This window comes from Miscanthus floridulus, chromosome 11 (assembly GCF_019320115.1).
Source record: "Miscanthus floridulus cultivar M001 chromosome 11, ASM1932011v1, whole genome shotgun sequence".
Lineage (NCBI taxonomy): Eukaryota > Viridiplantae > Streptophyta > Magnoliopsida > Poales > Poaceae > Miscanthus > Miscanthus floridulus.
In genome coordinates, this window is record NC_089590.1 from 91,630,872 (window position 1) to 91,643,587 (window position 12,716).

At 47.7% G+C, this 12,716-nt stretch overlaps 2 protein-coding genes across 2 annotated transcripts; one reads left to right on the forward strand and one right to left on the reverse strand.

The window, feature by feature from the left end:
* The first annotated feature begins 867 nt into the window (after positions 1-867).
* LOC136493902 (protein IRX15-LIKE-like) lies at positions 868-2,328 on the forward strand. The gene has a single exon (XM_066490028.1). It carries the CDS (start codon positions 1,027-1,029, stop codon positions 2,020-2,022), a length of 996 nt encoding a protein of 331 aa, XP_066346125.1. The 5' UTR covers positions 868-1,026; the 3' UTR covers positions 2,023-2,328.
* A 5,018-nt stretch (positions 2,329-7,346) lies between these two features.
* LOC136492599 (oryzain alpha chain-like) lies at positions 7,347-11,540 on the reverse strand. Its single transcript, XM_066488578.1, has 5 exons — positions 10,990-11,540; positions 9,435-9,670; positions 9,205-9,345; positions 8,004-8,453; positions 7,347-7,899 (listed from the first exon to the last, which is right to left on the reverse strand). The coding sequence occupies exons 1-5, from the start codon at positions 11,444-11,446 to the stop codon at positions 7,795-7,797; spliced, it is 1,389 nt and encodes a 462-aa protein (XP_066344675.1). The 5' UTR covers positions 11,447-11,540; the 3' UTR covers positions 7,347-7,794.
* Positions 11,541-12,716: the final 1,176 nt, after the last annotated feature.

Here is a 12,716-nt window from a genome sequence, read left to right on the forward strand (position 1 = left end):
CGAGAACGCTACCTGTTTTCGTTAAAAGCTAGCACTTCCTATAGCCACATGTACGTCGGATTGGAACCATATACTTTCCATAAAAGCAAACAACTTTTCTTTAGGAAAAAGGATCTGGTGCCGGCGCCTCTCATCTTGTAATACCTCCATAAAAAAAATTAGATTTATATATACAAAATAGTATCAATTTATATATATTTAAAATAGTTTTGTTACCAAAATCATACATTTCATGACTAAATTATCGATACTAATATTAACATCTTAGATATTTGTGTTAGTATTTTTAATATGTTTGTTGAATCTGAGGCTGATTGACTCATCGATCCATACCATACCACCGCCATCGCACTGGCACGACGTACTCCTGTTACGAGCTACAGGCGACAGGACCACTCACAGTCACACGGTGGCGTCCCATCATATACGATACGATGACCAAGTACGACGCGCCACCACAGCCTCCAAAAGTAATTAAGCCCCTCCTTGATTTGATTTGATCCGCACCGCACGAACAACGTGCCGCGACCTGACGCGGTAGATGATTTTTTAACACAAATGCTATACGACACGCATTGATTTTTTTTCTCTCTTTTCATCTCTCTTTCTCACATGTGACCACCCACACCGGCGACGGCGACCGACAAGCTCCCTCAACAGCGACGGCGGATCTGTGATTTGTGCTTTCGTAGAAAAAAATTTGCGATCTATGATCGGTGGAGGCTGACAGCTGAAGGTAAAAGAAAGGCAGAGGCCGTTGGATCTTAATTCTATCATAAAAAAATATATATATGTTAAAACTACATAAAACATATGATTATGTACTTTCAAGTTTTACATTAGCCAACAAACGAGGCAAGCACCGGGCAACAACAGCTGCTAATCAGCCGCTGACACCATAATTACGATGCCCTCTTGCCTTCGTCCTTCGCTGACTCCCTACCCGCCGAGTCCAGCTCCGGAAAAATCAGATCGACCGAGTCGCCGTGAAGCCGCCGCCGAGAGAGAGCACAGCAAGGCGCGAGCATGAAGTCTATGGGCACCCGCGACAAGCTCGCGGCGGCGTCGGGCCACCGCCGCGTCCTCTTCGTCGTCTTCGCCTCCTGCTTCGCCTTCGCAACCTTCCTCACCTTCCTCTACACCACCTCCCACTTCGCGACCGCGCCGGGCTCCTCCTCCGCCTCGGGGTCCGCCGCGGCCTCAACCACCACCACCTCCGGCTCCGCGGGCGGCGGCGGCCAAGCAGGATCAGGGTCAGGGTCCGGGCTGCCGCTGCCGGTGTTCGAGGCGCTGGTCCACTTCGCGTCCATCTCGAACGCGACGCACCGGATGTCGGACACGGACATCCGCGCCATCTCCGCGGTCCTCCGCGCGCGCGCGCCCTGCAACCTGCTGGTGTTCGGGCTGGGCGCGGAGTCCCCGCTGTGGCTGGCGCTGAACCACGGCGGGCGGACGGTGTTCCTGGAGGAGAACGAGTTCTACGTCAAGTACCTGGAGCCGCGGCACCCGGGGATGGAGGCCTACGACGTGTCCTACACCACCAAGGTGCGCGACTTCCGTGACCTGCTGTCGGCGGCGCGGGCGTCGCGGCGGAAGGAGTGCCGCCCCGTGCAGAACCTGCTCTTCTCCGAGTGCCGCCTCGCCATCAACGACCTGCCCAACGACCTCTACGACGTGCCCTGGGACGTGGTCCTCATCGACGGGCCCTCCGGGTGGAACCCCAACTCGCCCGGCCGGATGCCGTCCATCTTCACCACCGCCGTGCTGGCGCGCTCCGGCGCCACCGCCGCGAAGGGACGCCCCACCGACGTGCTGCTGCACGACTTCCAGTTCGAGGTGGAGCAGGTGCTCAGCAGGGAGTTTCTGTGCGACGAGAACCGCGTCGCCGGCAGTGGCACCCAGTCGCTCGGCCACTTCGTCATCCAAGGGGGCGGGGCCGGCGACGCCTTCTGCTCCGGACAGGAGGACGCTGGCTCGACGGAGGAGTCGGGGGAGAAGACGCGCCGCCGCCGCCGCAAGTAAATTTTACTTGTCAGTCTCTCTTGCCACGGAGACGGAAAAGTATTAGCCGCCAGCCACCTCCCTTCTTGGCTTGGCTAGCTAATTTTCACCGCTCCTCCTCACCCAGCTGTTAATTTTTTTTTTTGTATTTTTTCTTGCATATATATGTTTGTTGTTTTGTTTCTGGGGGCAAGAACTGTAAGAACACCCCGGGTAATATGATTACCTCAGTCATAAAAAGAAAAGAAAAACAGGAAAAGAGAGGAGAAGTGATGTAACAACCACCCTGAAAAATATGTATACTAGCTAGGAGCTTTACACATTACACTGACAGAGAAAAGGATGTGATCATGCAATGGCAAATCTCACGGTTTGTACGAACGATTTGGTTGCTGCCTACTGCTTGCTGGTGGTGGCGGTGAGACGGCGATCGCCGAGCGGGATCCAGGTCCAGGATGAACGAACGAACAAGAAACAACGGCGCAGTGGTGGTGGTTGGATCTCGTCGCAGTGCAGTCCAGTGGCATTTCTTTTTTCCCGTTCGGTGGCGTGCCTCGCCAGGCGGTAAAGCGGCTTCTTCGTCTCACTCACCCGCCCCGATCTGATGCGCTGCGCTCGCATGTGTTGGTTCGTTTCGGATCAGCAAGAATCGCATCGGACCATCGGTGATGAGTCACCAGAGATCTGTGACGCCCGCGGGCCGCTCGCTTGTGTCCGTGCGGCCGCCAGCGGTTTCGTTAAAAGTTGGCCGTCTTTTACAGCAACGTCTGATCGGACCGCCCAACAACTCGTGCTCAGCGGCTCGTCCCTTCCTGCCTGAAATGGGGAACCTGTGTCGCCGAAGCGGCCACGAGCTGACACCGACCCCCAGCTCGCTCAACTCTTGCCTACCCTCGCACGCAGACGCACTGACGAAAACAAGCGAAATTGGCATCGCACGTTAACGACCAAGCATTAAAGGACCTTTTCGAGCTTGATGACCACGTCGTGCCCTGCTCTGCGTTGCATTGCATTTTTATTATCCCGTCTACTACCAGATGGCATTGCCTGCTACGACCTGCTCGTCGTCAGATCAGATGTGCTGCTGCTTGTCTCCTCCCGTGTGCCGTGGCAGCGTGGCTATGGCCTATGGCTAGGCTATGGTTGTAGGATTACTCGCTCGAAGAACTCGTATAGGACAATTATAAACTGGATAATGGCGCGGTACGAACGGGCGGCGTTACAGGCTGCCCCACCATTTGGTGCTGGTGACTCTTTTAGGCGCCCGGCCCGGTGAGTCGGTGACATTCCAACTAACCTCTCCAACTCCAACTCCAACTCCTAACGTCGACAGTTTTTCTGCCTACCTGGTTAAGAAATGGAATTGATAATTCCGAAGTAGTGACGGAGGTCGGAAACTACCGGCCTATGAAAGCCGAGTTTGGATGGCGAAGTTCTTACACAAAGCACGTGATGTGTGCTAGTATTATGAAGCTCTGCCTCTGTCATGAAAGATATATAAATATATAATTCTATCTTTACTCAAATTATTTAAAAGTTAACCAAATTTATAAAAAAACATCACTATTCAAATAAATTCTATTAAAAATTAATAAAAGTATTTGACATCATAAATATCGATATTTTTTTATATAAATTTAACCGAACTTAGCATGCTTTAACTCACTACACTTTTTTAAATTAAAATCATTTGTTGATGGAGGGAGTACTCTCGTGCCATTAATAACCGATACAATATATAAGCCGTTCATATTGGTTACCAGCTAAGTTCCCCGTTTACAAATTTTCAAACACGCACAAAAAAAAACCCACGTTTCAATTAGAAATGGACGTGCCCGATTTGTGTGGACATATGACAAAGTACCGCTACCACCGCGCTTTACTGCATTCAGCTTGTCAGTCTTGAACAGTTAACTCGGTCGTGTTCGGCATGCGCACCGAGCTCAATTTCCGGCTTCATTTGGTCATGAAGCACCACATCATGAACTTGTGTTGTGTACTAAAATTGTACTACTATCACGACAGGTATCCCATTAGATGGACCTATTCCGTCGTACTTTTTTATGTTTGTTTGTGCTATCGGCGAGAAGGGAACTAAAACCCCAATGAGAATATATACAGATTACTCGTGATCCAAGGACACTGTATATATACAAGTATACAAAGGCCCCGTTCGCTTCGCTGAAAAAATAAGTCAAACACTGTTCCGGCTGATTTGTTGTGAGAGAAAAACACTGTTTCGGCTAAAAACAAACTGAAAAATACGGATCATAAGACAAGCGAACATGGCCAAAGAGTACATAATCGTCTCCAATCAGTCATACCAATTATTAGTTTGGTGTAAAATAAGGACAGTAGACTTTAATATGTTTTTCTGGAGAAAGAAAAATAAAAACGAGTTTGTTCGAACGAGGAAGGAGTTTGTGACGCTTCCATGGGTCAACGAGTCATGATATCAGTAGGGCAGGGAGTATAGACACAGTAAGCGCATGTGTTTGTCAGTGTGCTACTGAAAACAACACAATGATAGATTTTATACTAGATCCGCGGGGAGATGACGTCCCTGCCAGTTTTTCATTAGGATGGAGATCTTCTCACGCGCATCTAGAAAATCTCCAAACTCTAGCCCCACCCAATCGAACTTAGGATCTGAAGGTGCCGCCGAAGCCACCTAATCAACTAGACTAGAGACCTTTTAGCATTGATTTTATACTATACAAGTAGGTATAACATATAATTATCTTCCAACCCTTTCGACACTTGAAATTATTATGGCCGGACTATTACTTATTTCGCGTTTCCTGGTAAAGATGGTGTGTGTCAAACGAAAAACAAACGAATGAAGTTAAGTAGTATTTAAGAGAGGAGCGTGTCAACTTAAACTTTTCTCTGTATTCGACAGGGTCTCCAATCAGCTAATTTTCCAAGTTTGTATCAGCTAACTTTTCTCTGTATTAATCGATTTGACGCCCACCGACGACAGAGGGCAGACGGAGAAGTTTGGGGCCGAGAAAACGCTCGTTTGTCCTCCGTCTCCGCCGCTCCGGCCATATCTTCACCATTATTCACCCCGTCCGCCTGATCGTTTGTGTGGCTTATAAGCCGATTGATATTGTTTTGTTGTGAGAGAAAAACATATATCATGGTTGATAAGCATAGCTGATACGATCAAGCGAACGTGGTGATTATCGATGGCCGATGGGAGTTTTTTTTAACACCATGCTCCTACTCGATCTCTGCATGTTTAAGATCGTCGTTCGCTCGTTGACTCTTGCAGGGTGTTTCGTATCATACCGATCGACGAGATGGAGAACCTTGAGTCCGTCGTGAAGAACTGTGAACAACTGCATCACGGATCTGATCACATGGGTTGGGGTATCGAGAAAACTGCCTGGCCAGAAAACCGGCGCATGTTTGTAAGCGTGGAGTCAAGGACAATACTCTAGGGTGTCACGGGCCGAATGAACGTTGCTCGCGGGCGCCCGGTGCGCTCACCAAACCCGGCTCGACTCTCGAGGCAAGAGGAGTGGAGGACACCGCAGTCAGGCAGCGCGAGGCCGGCGAACTCCTCGCAAACTCCTGTCGCGTTTCTCTGCTGTTTCCTCCGGTTCTAGGACGGGTACCGCCGTACCGGTGAGTTGCCCCCGGCAGCCAGATGCTCATCAACGAGTATCCCGACGAAGCTGCCTGGTACATGACTACCTGCAAATGGACCGTTGCCATGGAACCGAAAGACGAGACTGGGCCTCCATAAAGCCTGGCTCGATCAATGAGAGCGATAAGTGATGACGAGCCCACCGATTTTAGGGTGTTTCTTTTTTCTTTACAAAAATACTAGCAATTATTATCTCTGTTTTTTTTCCTGCCAAAAATGTACTCCTGCAGCCAACTGAGTTGGAGGTAAATTAGTCGCTAGTCCAAATAGCGATTCACAGGTTCAAAGAGTCGCCGTATGAAATTGGTAGATTTAAATTTCGCCAAGCGAAATGGAGAGAAAAGTCAGCACATGTCACGCCAGACGCCACCTTCGTGCATAGTCAGGGTATTGCTCAGGTAACTAAAATATTGTTAAGTTAATTCGGTTGTGTGGACCGAATTAATATGATTAACATAAGCAAAGGATGAGAGAGACATAAGTTTTTTTTTCGCTTACGTGCATTGGAGATATAGCAATGCATGGCTGCATACGAAAACAGCAGACCCCTCCCAAATAACTTAGGTTTTGTCTGGGGTTTCTCGCAATTCTTGAAAGAATTGGATATGATGCTGTCTAAGGGCCCGCCTAGATCCTTGCAACGGCTTATAGGCATCCCTTGCTACCCTCTGGTCCGTTGTATGATGGGAAGTGCTGGGCCAACATTTGGTTTACCTAACAGCATCTAATGAAATAGGATGGAGGAAACTATTTTCTAGGCCCTAAAAAAAAGGTGTTGTTTAGTTTCTTGGTTCTTTTTTCTCGAACTTGCTTATTTGGCCTAAAATAAATTTTCCTTGGTTTCTTGGCCCTTCCGTTAGTTTGATGGACTAACGGTGTTAAGCTATACGTGAAATGACTATTTTACCCCTGGCGTCGAAGGCTGTTCACGGGTCTTTCAGGTTACCTTTATCAATAATTTCCCAAAATAAGGTACAATATTTTATCAAGCATGGAATCATTATTATTTTTTATTTTTTCAATAATTATTTTTTAAGCCAGAGGTAAAAGTGTCATTTCACGTACACTTTAACACCGTTACCCCATCAAACTAGATTTTTTTTAGGGCCAAATAAGCAAGTTCGAGAAAAAAGGGTCAAGAAACTAAGCAATACTTTTTTTTAGGGTCAAGGAAATAATTTCCTCACCAGGATGTTGACGTTCCCATCTCTATGGTAGCTTCAAAGTCGGCCATTTTAGCATTAGAGATTGATTGATTTCTGTGTTCTGAAGCTCTTTTTGTCACCACTTATTAGTTGAAGCGTTCATAGTGCACCGATTTTATTAATTCCTAATAACACCAAAGAATGTGGATACACTATACAAGAGAAATCCTATTGTGGCGTGTGCAGCAGGTCAATCTGACTGGATAGGGACCCATAAGGCCTGGCTCTACAGGGGGAAAAAAGAGTTGGAAAAGGCCTTAACTCGTGCAGTCATCCTGGTATCTGCTGCTCTGAATCGTAGTTCACGGAAAACATACAGCCATACAGGTGAGGTTAGGGGGCCTGGTGCACAGAAACAAACGTACCAACGCTATGGACAAAGAACTGAAAGCACATACACATGATTAACATAACAGAGCAATCTATTGTCCACTTCTTTTGTAAAAAAGTAGGAAACCATCAGAGGATATCATCGACACATAATAGAGCGCGTCTAAGAAATGAATATAGCATAACATTGCTGATTGTCCCAATATCAATTTCCATAACATCAATCGGCCTGTTCGCTGCTTGGTTTTAGGCTGATAAGCCCGACTGATACTGGTTTGTTGTGAGAGGAAAAACACTATTGGCTGGCTGAACCAAAAGCGTAACAGGCTGAATATCAATCGCAGTTCTGTCGAACTGAGCCGAGGAGCTTAGCAGAGCTAGCTGAATTTTACATTATATGCAAAAGCAAATTTGGCAGAGTTCGATAAACAACTGAACCCACTTTTTCAGGCTTATGTACAGGAGTACCTACTATAGGGATATAGGTAAACAGCGACCGCCGAGCCATGCTTTCGTCGTCGATGAGCGACCAAGTGATCATTTTGCATGCAGGGGCTCTAATCACCCTGGCTGTTGACGGCCTTAATGCCATGCTGCGTTTTCTCATGCGCTGCTCTTCATGCCATCAGCTGTGTTGCCAGAGAAAGCCCAGTGCGGCTTGGCCAGGGTGCGCTTTGTAGCCTTCACTGACAGTGGGCTGTCCTTGCCCTGTTCGTCAAGCAGCGAATTTGCCAGTTAGAATCAGACGAAAATTTACAAAGATTTCATAGCTAATTGAAGAAAAAAGACCATGAAATGTTCCGAGCATTTACCATGAGGCAGGTTCCCTGCTGGACGTTGCAGATGGGGTAGTCATGGGGGCAGCAGCTGTAGTGATCGTCACAGCAGGTGGCGCCCTCGAGCGGGCAGCAGCCCCAGGTGAAGCAGTACTTGCCATACTCGTAGATGCAGCAGCAGGTGGTGCTCTCAGGGCACGAGTAGTAGTTGTCGCAGACGCTGGGCTCTGGGGTGGGAGAAGGCGGGGTCGGGCCAGGGTTTGGGGGGTTGGCGCCCTCCTTCAGGGGGTACGATGGTTCAACGGCGATACCGCACTTGCCGCTGGACGCCTTGATGTTGCGCTCCATCCTGATGTAACCGGACTCGCCCCAGCTGCTACCCCATGAGTTCTTAACGATCCAGTAGTCCTTGCCATTCTCTGTGCCATAGCCGACGGCCGTGACACCATGGTCCAACGCTGTTCCGCACTTTCCAGTGAAGATACCCTGAGACCAGGAAATGTTAGTCATCAGTACAAGGCAGATGATTCATGGAGTTGACACTAATAGTAACAACAACGAAGGATGAGACAAAAAAAAAAGATGGAGTAGGTGTGGGTATCTGCAATTTTGTGGCCAATGCATTTGTCTGAAAATGCCTATTTAACTTATGACAAGGGTAAACATTTTCAGAATCTTCTGCCCAGCTTTTGCTGGAAGTGGATGATAGCTCACACCACTCTCTTACCAAAGCACATCTTTCCGAAAGCCCTCACAAAAACACATCAAAACTGTGTACCATTAAAAATGCTTCACAAGAAGTGGCAGTATAGTCTTTGAGAAAAACAAAGGAGCATGATTCGTGCAAAGTGGTGGGGCACTGAAGCACTATTGTATTGCAAAAGTTGCTAATATGTAGTCTGGAATGTAGTAAACTAAGTCAGGGGTATGAACAAGGTATCATAATTGATGTAGCAGTTGCAACTTGCAGAGTGACAACAGAATCATTCCTTCTGGAGAAAATAATCTTTTGTAAAGCGATATGATGGGGACAATTTTAAAGCATTTAGGTGACTCAACCTAACATGTGCACGTCTTGTTCAAGGCAGATGGTCTTTATTTCTTTTACGGTGATGGAGATACAATCAACTAATCGCTACCTACTGATAGTCAAATACTAGATGATTCCATTAATTCATCTCTGAATTTAACAAAATGGTCCACAGATGAAATTAGCAGCAAGGTTAGTGTCAATTACCGAGCTGTAGAGCTGAAATGCACTACCACCAGCCTCAATAGCAACACTGACGGGCTGGTTTGCAACTGCCTTCTGCAGACTCTTCTCACTGTTCGCTGGTACATCTTCATAGCTGTCAATAGTAACAACCTTCGCGTTTTTCTGCAATGAACCCAACACACATAACCAGCAGTAAGAAAAAATGACGCTGGTCTTTGGAAAATCAAGGGAAACCATGAAGCCAAAAATACCTTGTTGGCATCACACCGGCCGTCTGTGCCCTTGTAAGGGTAATCTGCCTCCGTGTCGATTCCGCCATTGTTGATGATGAACTCAAACGCATAGTCCATCAGACCTCCATTGCACCCCTGGTTGTATGAAGTGTCACAGTCAACAAGTTCCTGCTCAGACAAGGAGATCAAATCGCCCGTAACAATCTGGTTGATGCCTTCCACACCTGCTATTGTTGAGAAAGCCCAGCAACTCCCTGGAAGAGATAAACATAGATCATATTTCAATGTCAATAACTTAATATGTCATCAATATCATTGTTTAGTCCTGCACATCAATTAAATTAAAAAGGCAGCCAAATCAAAAGAGTGAAAGCTACCCACAATAGAGTGGAAAATATCTTTATGGGCGTAGCATATTTTATTTAAGAGAAGAAATTTGTGGTATGAATAGGATGCCGAGGGAGACAGGCGACCAATAGGAACGTGAAACGGTCACAAGAGCCGTGATGAAAGTCGTTTCCAAGAGGCTAATATCTGGAATCATGAAGTGAGCATGTCCAGAGGAGAAAAGGAGCTTATTGGTCCAGCCACCTTGTCAGCTAGACAGCGACTGCTATTAGTGTAGTCATATTTTTTCTTGGTTGCGCCTTCCAGCAGGGTCACTGCCTCACTGGAGTTCACAAGGAGCAAGGTGATGTCCATGTTCTTTCCTTTTCTTTTCTTTTTTTTTGATAAGAGGTGATGTCCATGTTCGATGAACCTACTTACATAGTATATGTCCCCTTTCATGCAAGACAATAAAGATGAAATACACGGATCACTTTTACACCTTCGGTATCGAAAATAGTTCGAGTAATATTTGTCACACACAAGACACAGGACCAAGTTATTGTAAATCAGATAAGAGCAAATGAGCAATTTGGCTTGTTCGCTTGTCTTAAAAATGGCTTGTTCGGCTTCTTTTTTCAGCCGAAACAGTATTTTTCTCTCACAGCAATTCAGTCGGAACAGTGTTTTTCAGCCAGTTTCAGCCAAATTTCAGACCAGCGAACGGGGCCATTGGATAGACAAATTTTATTTTAAGGAGGAAAATGGATAGACAAGGTTTGCAAGTAAAAAATCCCATAAAACTAGCTCTAGAACCGAAACAAAGCTGTACCCAAAATGAATAATTTTATTTTAAGTAGTTTTATTTGTTAGCGTGTCTATCTATGGAGTTCGAATTCAAAAGCATAAGTACTAATCTATATGCGTGCCATCTCTGCAACCTCCCACCCATTTTGGGGGCACGACTAACGAATTGCAGAAGCTGAAGCTTGCCGCTGAGCGTTGACCTTCAGGTAGAACCGTAGAAGACACAAATCCCCTACTCTCTTTTTGTTCATGTGGATAAAATAAAAACTACTGCAAGTTGTGGTGAACAACAGAGTTTACAGTTTTTTCGGGCCAAACAAAGAAAACACGCCCGAAGAACCTTCAGGCGTGTTCTATCTAGAACTATTAAGCAGATCAGCTTTCAGCCGCAGGGGAGCAATAAAAAAGGGGGAGAGCGAAGATTGGTATGGAAGCTCACCGCAGCTGCCCTGGTCCTTGACCTCCGCGACGGCGCCCTTGGTCCTCCAATCAACGGACTCCGGCAGCTCCTCGTTGTCGTCGGCGTGGTACCTGGCGCTGAGCTTCCTCTCCCTCTGCGGCTTGGTCCTGACGCCGAGGTAGGTGGCGCGGTACTCGTCGTTGGTGAGGTCGGCGAAGCGGTTGAGGCCGAGGCGGAAGGAGTGGACGCCCGCGTCGGCGGCGGCGTTGTGCTCGTCGATGTAGCGGAGGTTGTCCCTGAACACCTGGTACCGCCTCTCCTCCTCGCCGATGGCGTTGTAGGTCCGGCCGTGCGTCGCCATCCACTCCGCGTACATCCGCCGCGTCTCCTCCTCGCTCCGCTCCCCGTAGGAGATGATCGACATGTCCGCCGCCGCGGAAAGCGACACGAGCAGCAGCAGCAGCGCCGCCGCCAGCGACGTGGTGGAGGCGCCCATCTCCGCCGCGCTACAGGAAGGCTAGCTAGCTAGGGAGAGGAGGGAGCAGATGGATGGATGACAGGAGGCTGGAGGCCCTGCCTTTTCTTTCCATGACGGGCTGGTATCGGGGTCGCTTTATACAAGTGGGGGCGGGGGAGTGGTGGGCCCAGATTCCATGATCCCTTTGGAATTTTTTTCTTCTTTTCCCGTGCTTGGCTATTTTAAAAGAGTTGTTTAATTCATTCGCATCTTAGTCTACGGGACCAGTCGCCAGTGCTACCATATTTTGGGTCGGTTTTTTATTGGGCGTGGGGTCGTGGAGGTGGCGCGGGCGTCGACAGGTAGGATTGGATATTTGGGACTTTGTTTAGTTTCACCTTAAATTCCTAAAAAGTGTTACAGTACCTGTTATATTGAATGTTTGCGGCTCATGTATGGAGCATTAAATGTAGACAAAAAAAACAAATTATACAGTTTGGTGAGAAATTGCGAGACGAACGTTTTGAGTCTAATTAGTCCATGATTAAACACTAATTGTCAAATAAAAACGAAAATGCTACAGTAACCTCAAATTCTAACTTCCTCCGACTAAACAAGGCCTTGATTGACGTGTTGCTGTGAGTGCATGCGTGCAGTAGCCTACCTACCGGTCCAAATGGTAATCCCGGATTAGCCATTTTTTTAATCGAGACCAGGTGCAAGGAGAGGCTGTGAGTGAATCACGGGGTGGTAACGTGGAGGTGGATGATTTTGACTCGAATACTATTACATTAGTCGTTCGCCGGTTGCTGTGAATATTATTACTATCATTGTTTGTTTAATCGGCGCCCGCCACGGCAGCCGCTGCACTTTAATTAGTCGTTCGCCGGATACAACAAGACGGACGGAAAAGAAAACGGTGCCATCACATTCACTTGCCTGGATTAGCTGAACGACCTCCGGCCGGACGGAGTATCTTCTTGAGAGAATCGAACACGACGCGCGCGTTACGGTTCCGTAATGGTAGGTACACGCCTCTTGCGTCTTGCATTGGCGCTCCTACTGAATGAACGAGCGATAGAAAAAAAATTCACGTGTTCTGGTATGGCACCGGCACGCAGTGGAGGTAGCTTGCGCACGTTTGAGATTTGAGAGTGCCCATGCACTGCCACCGGCAAGTAGTTGGCATGAACGGCGGGCAGGAGGGCCAAGTAGCAGTGCGACGTACAACCTCTCTGTAGACGGACGGGCCCCTGCCCTTCGGCATTTGTTGGTGCTGCTGGATGGACGGGGCAGGGGCCGCAGGGGC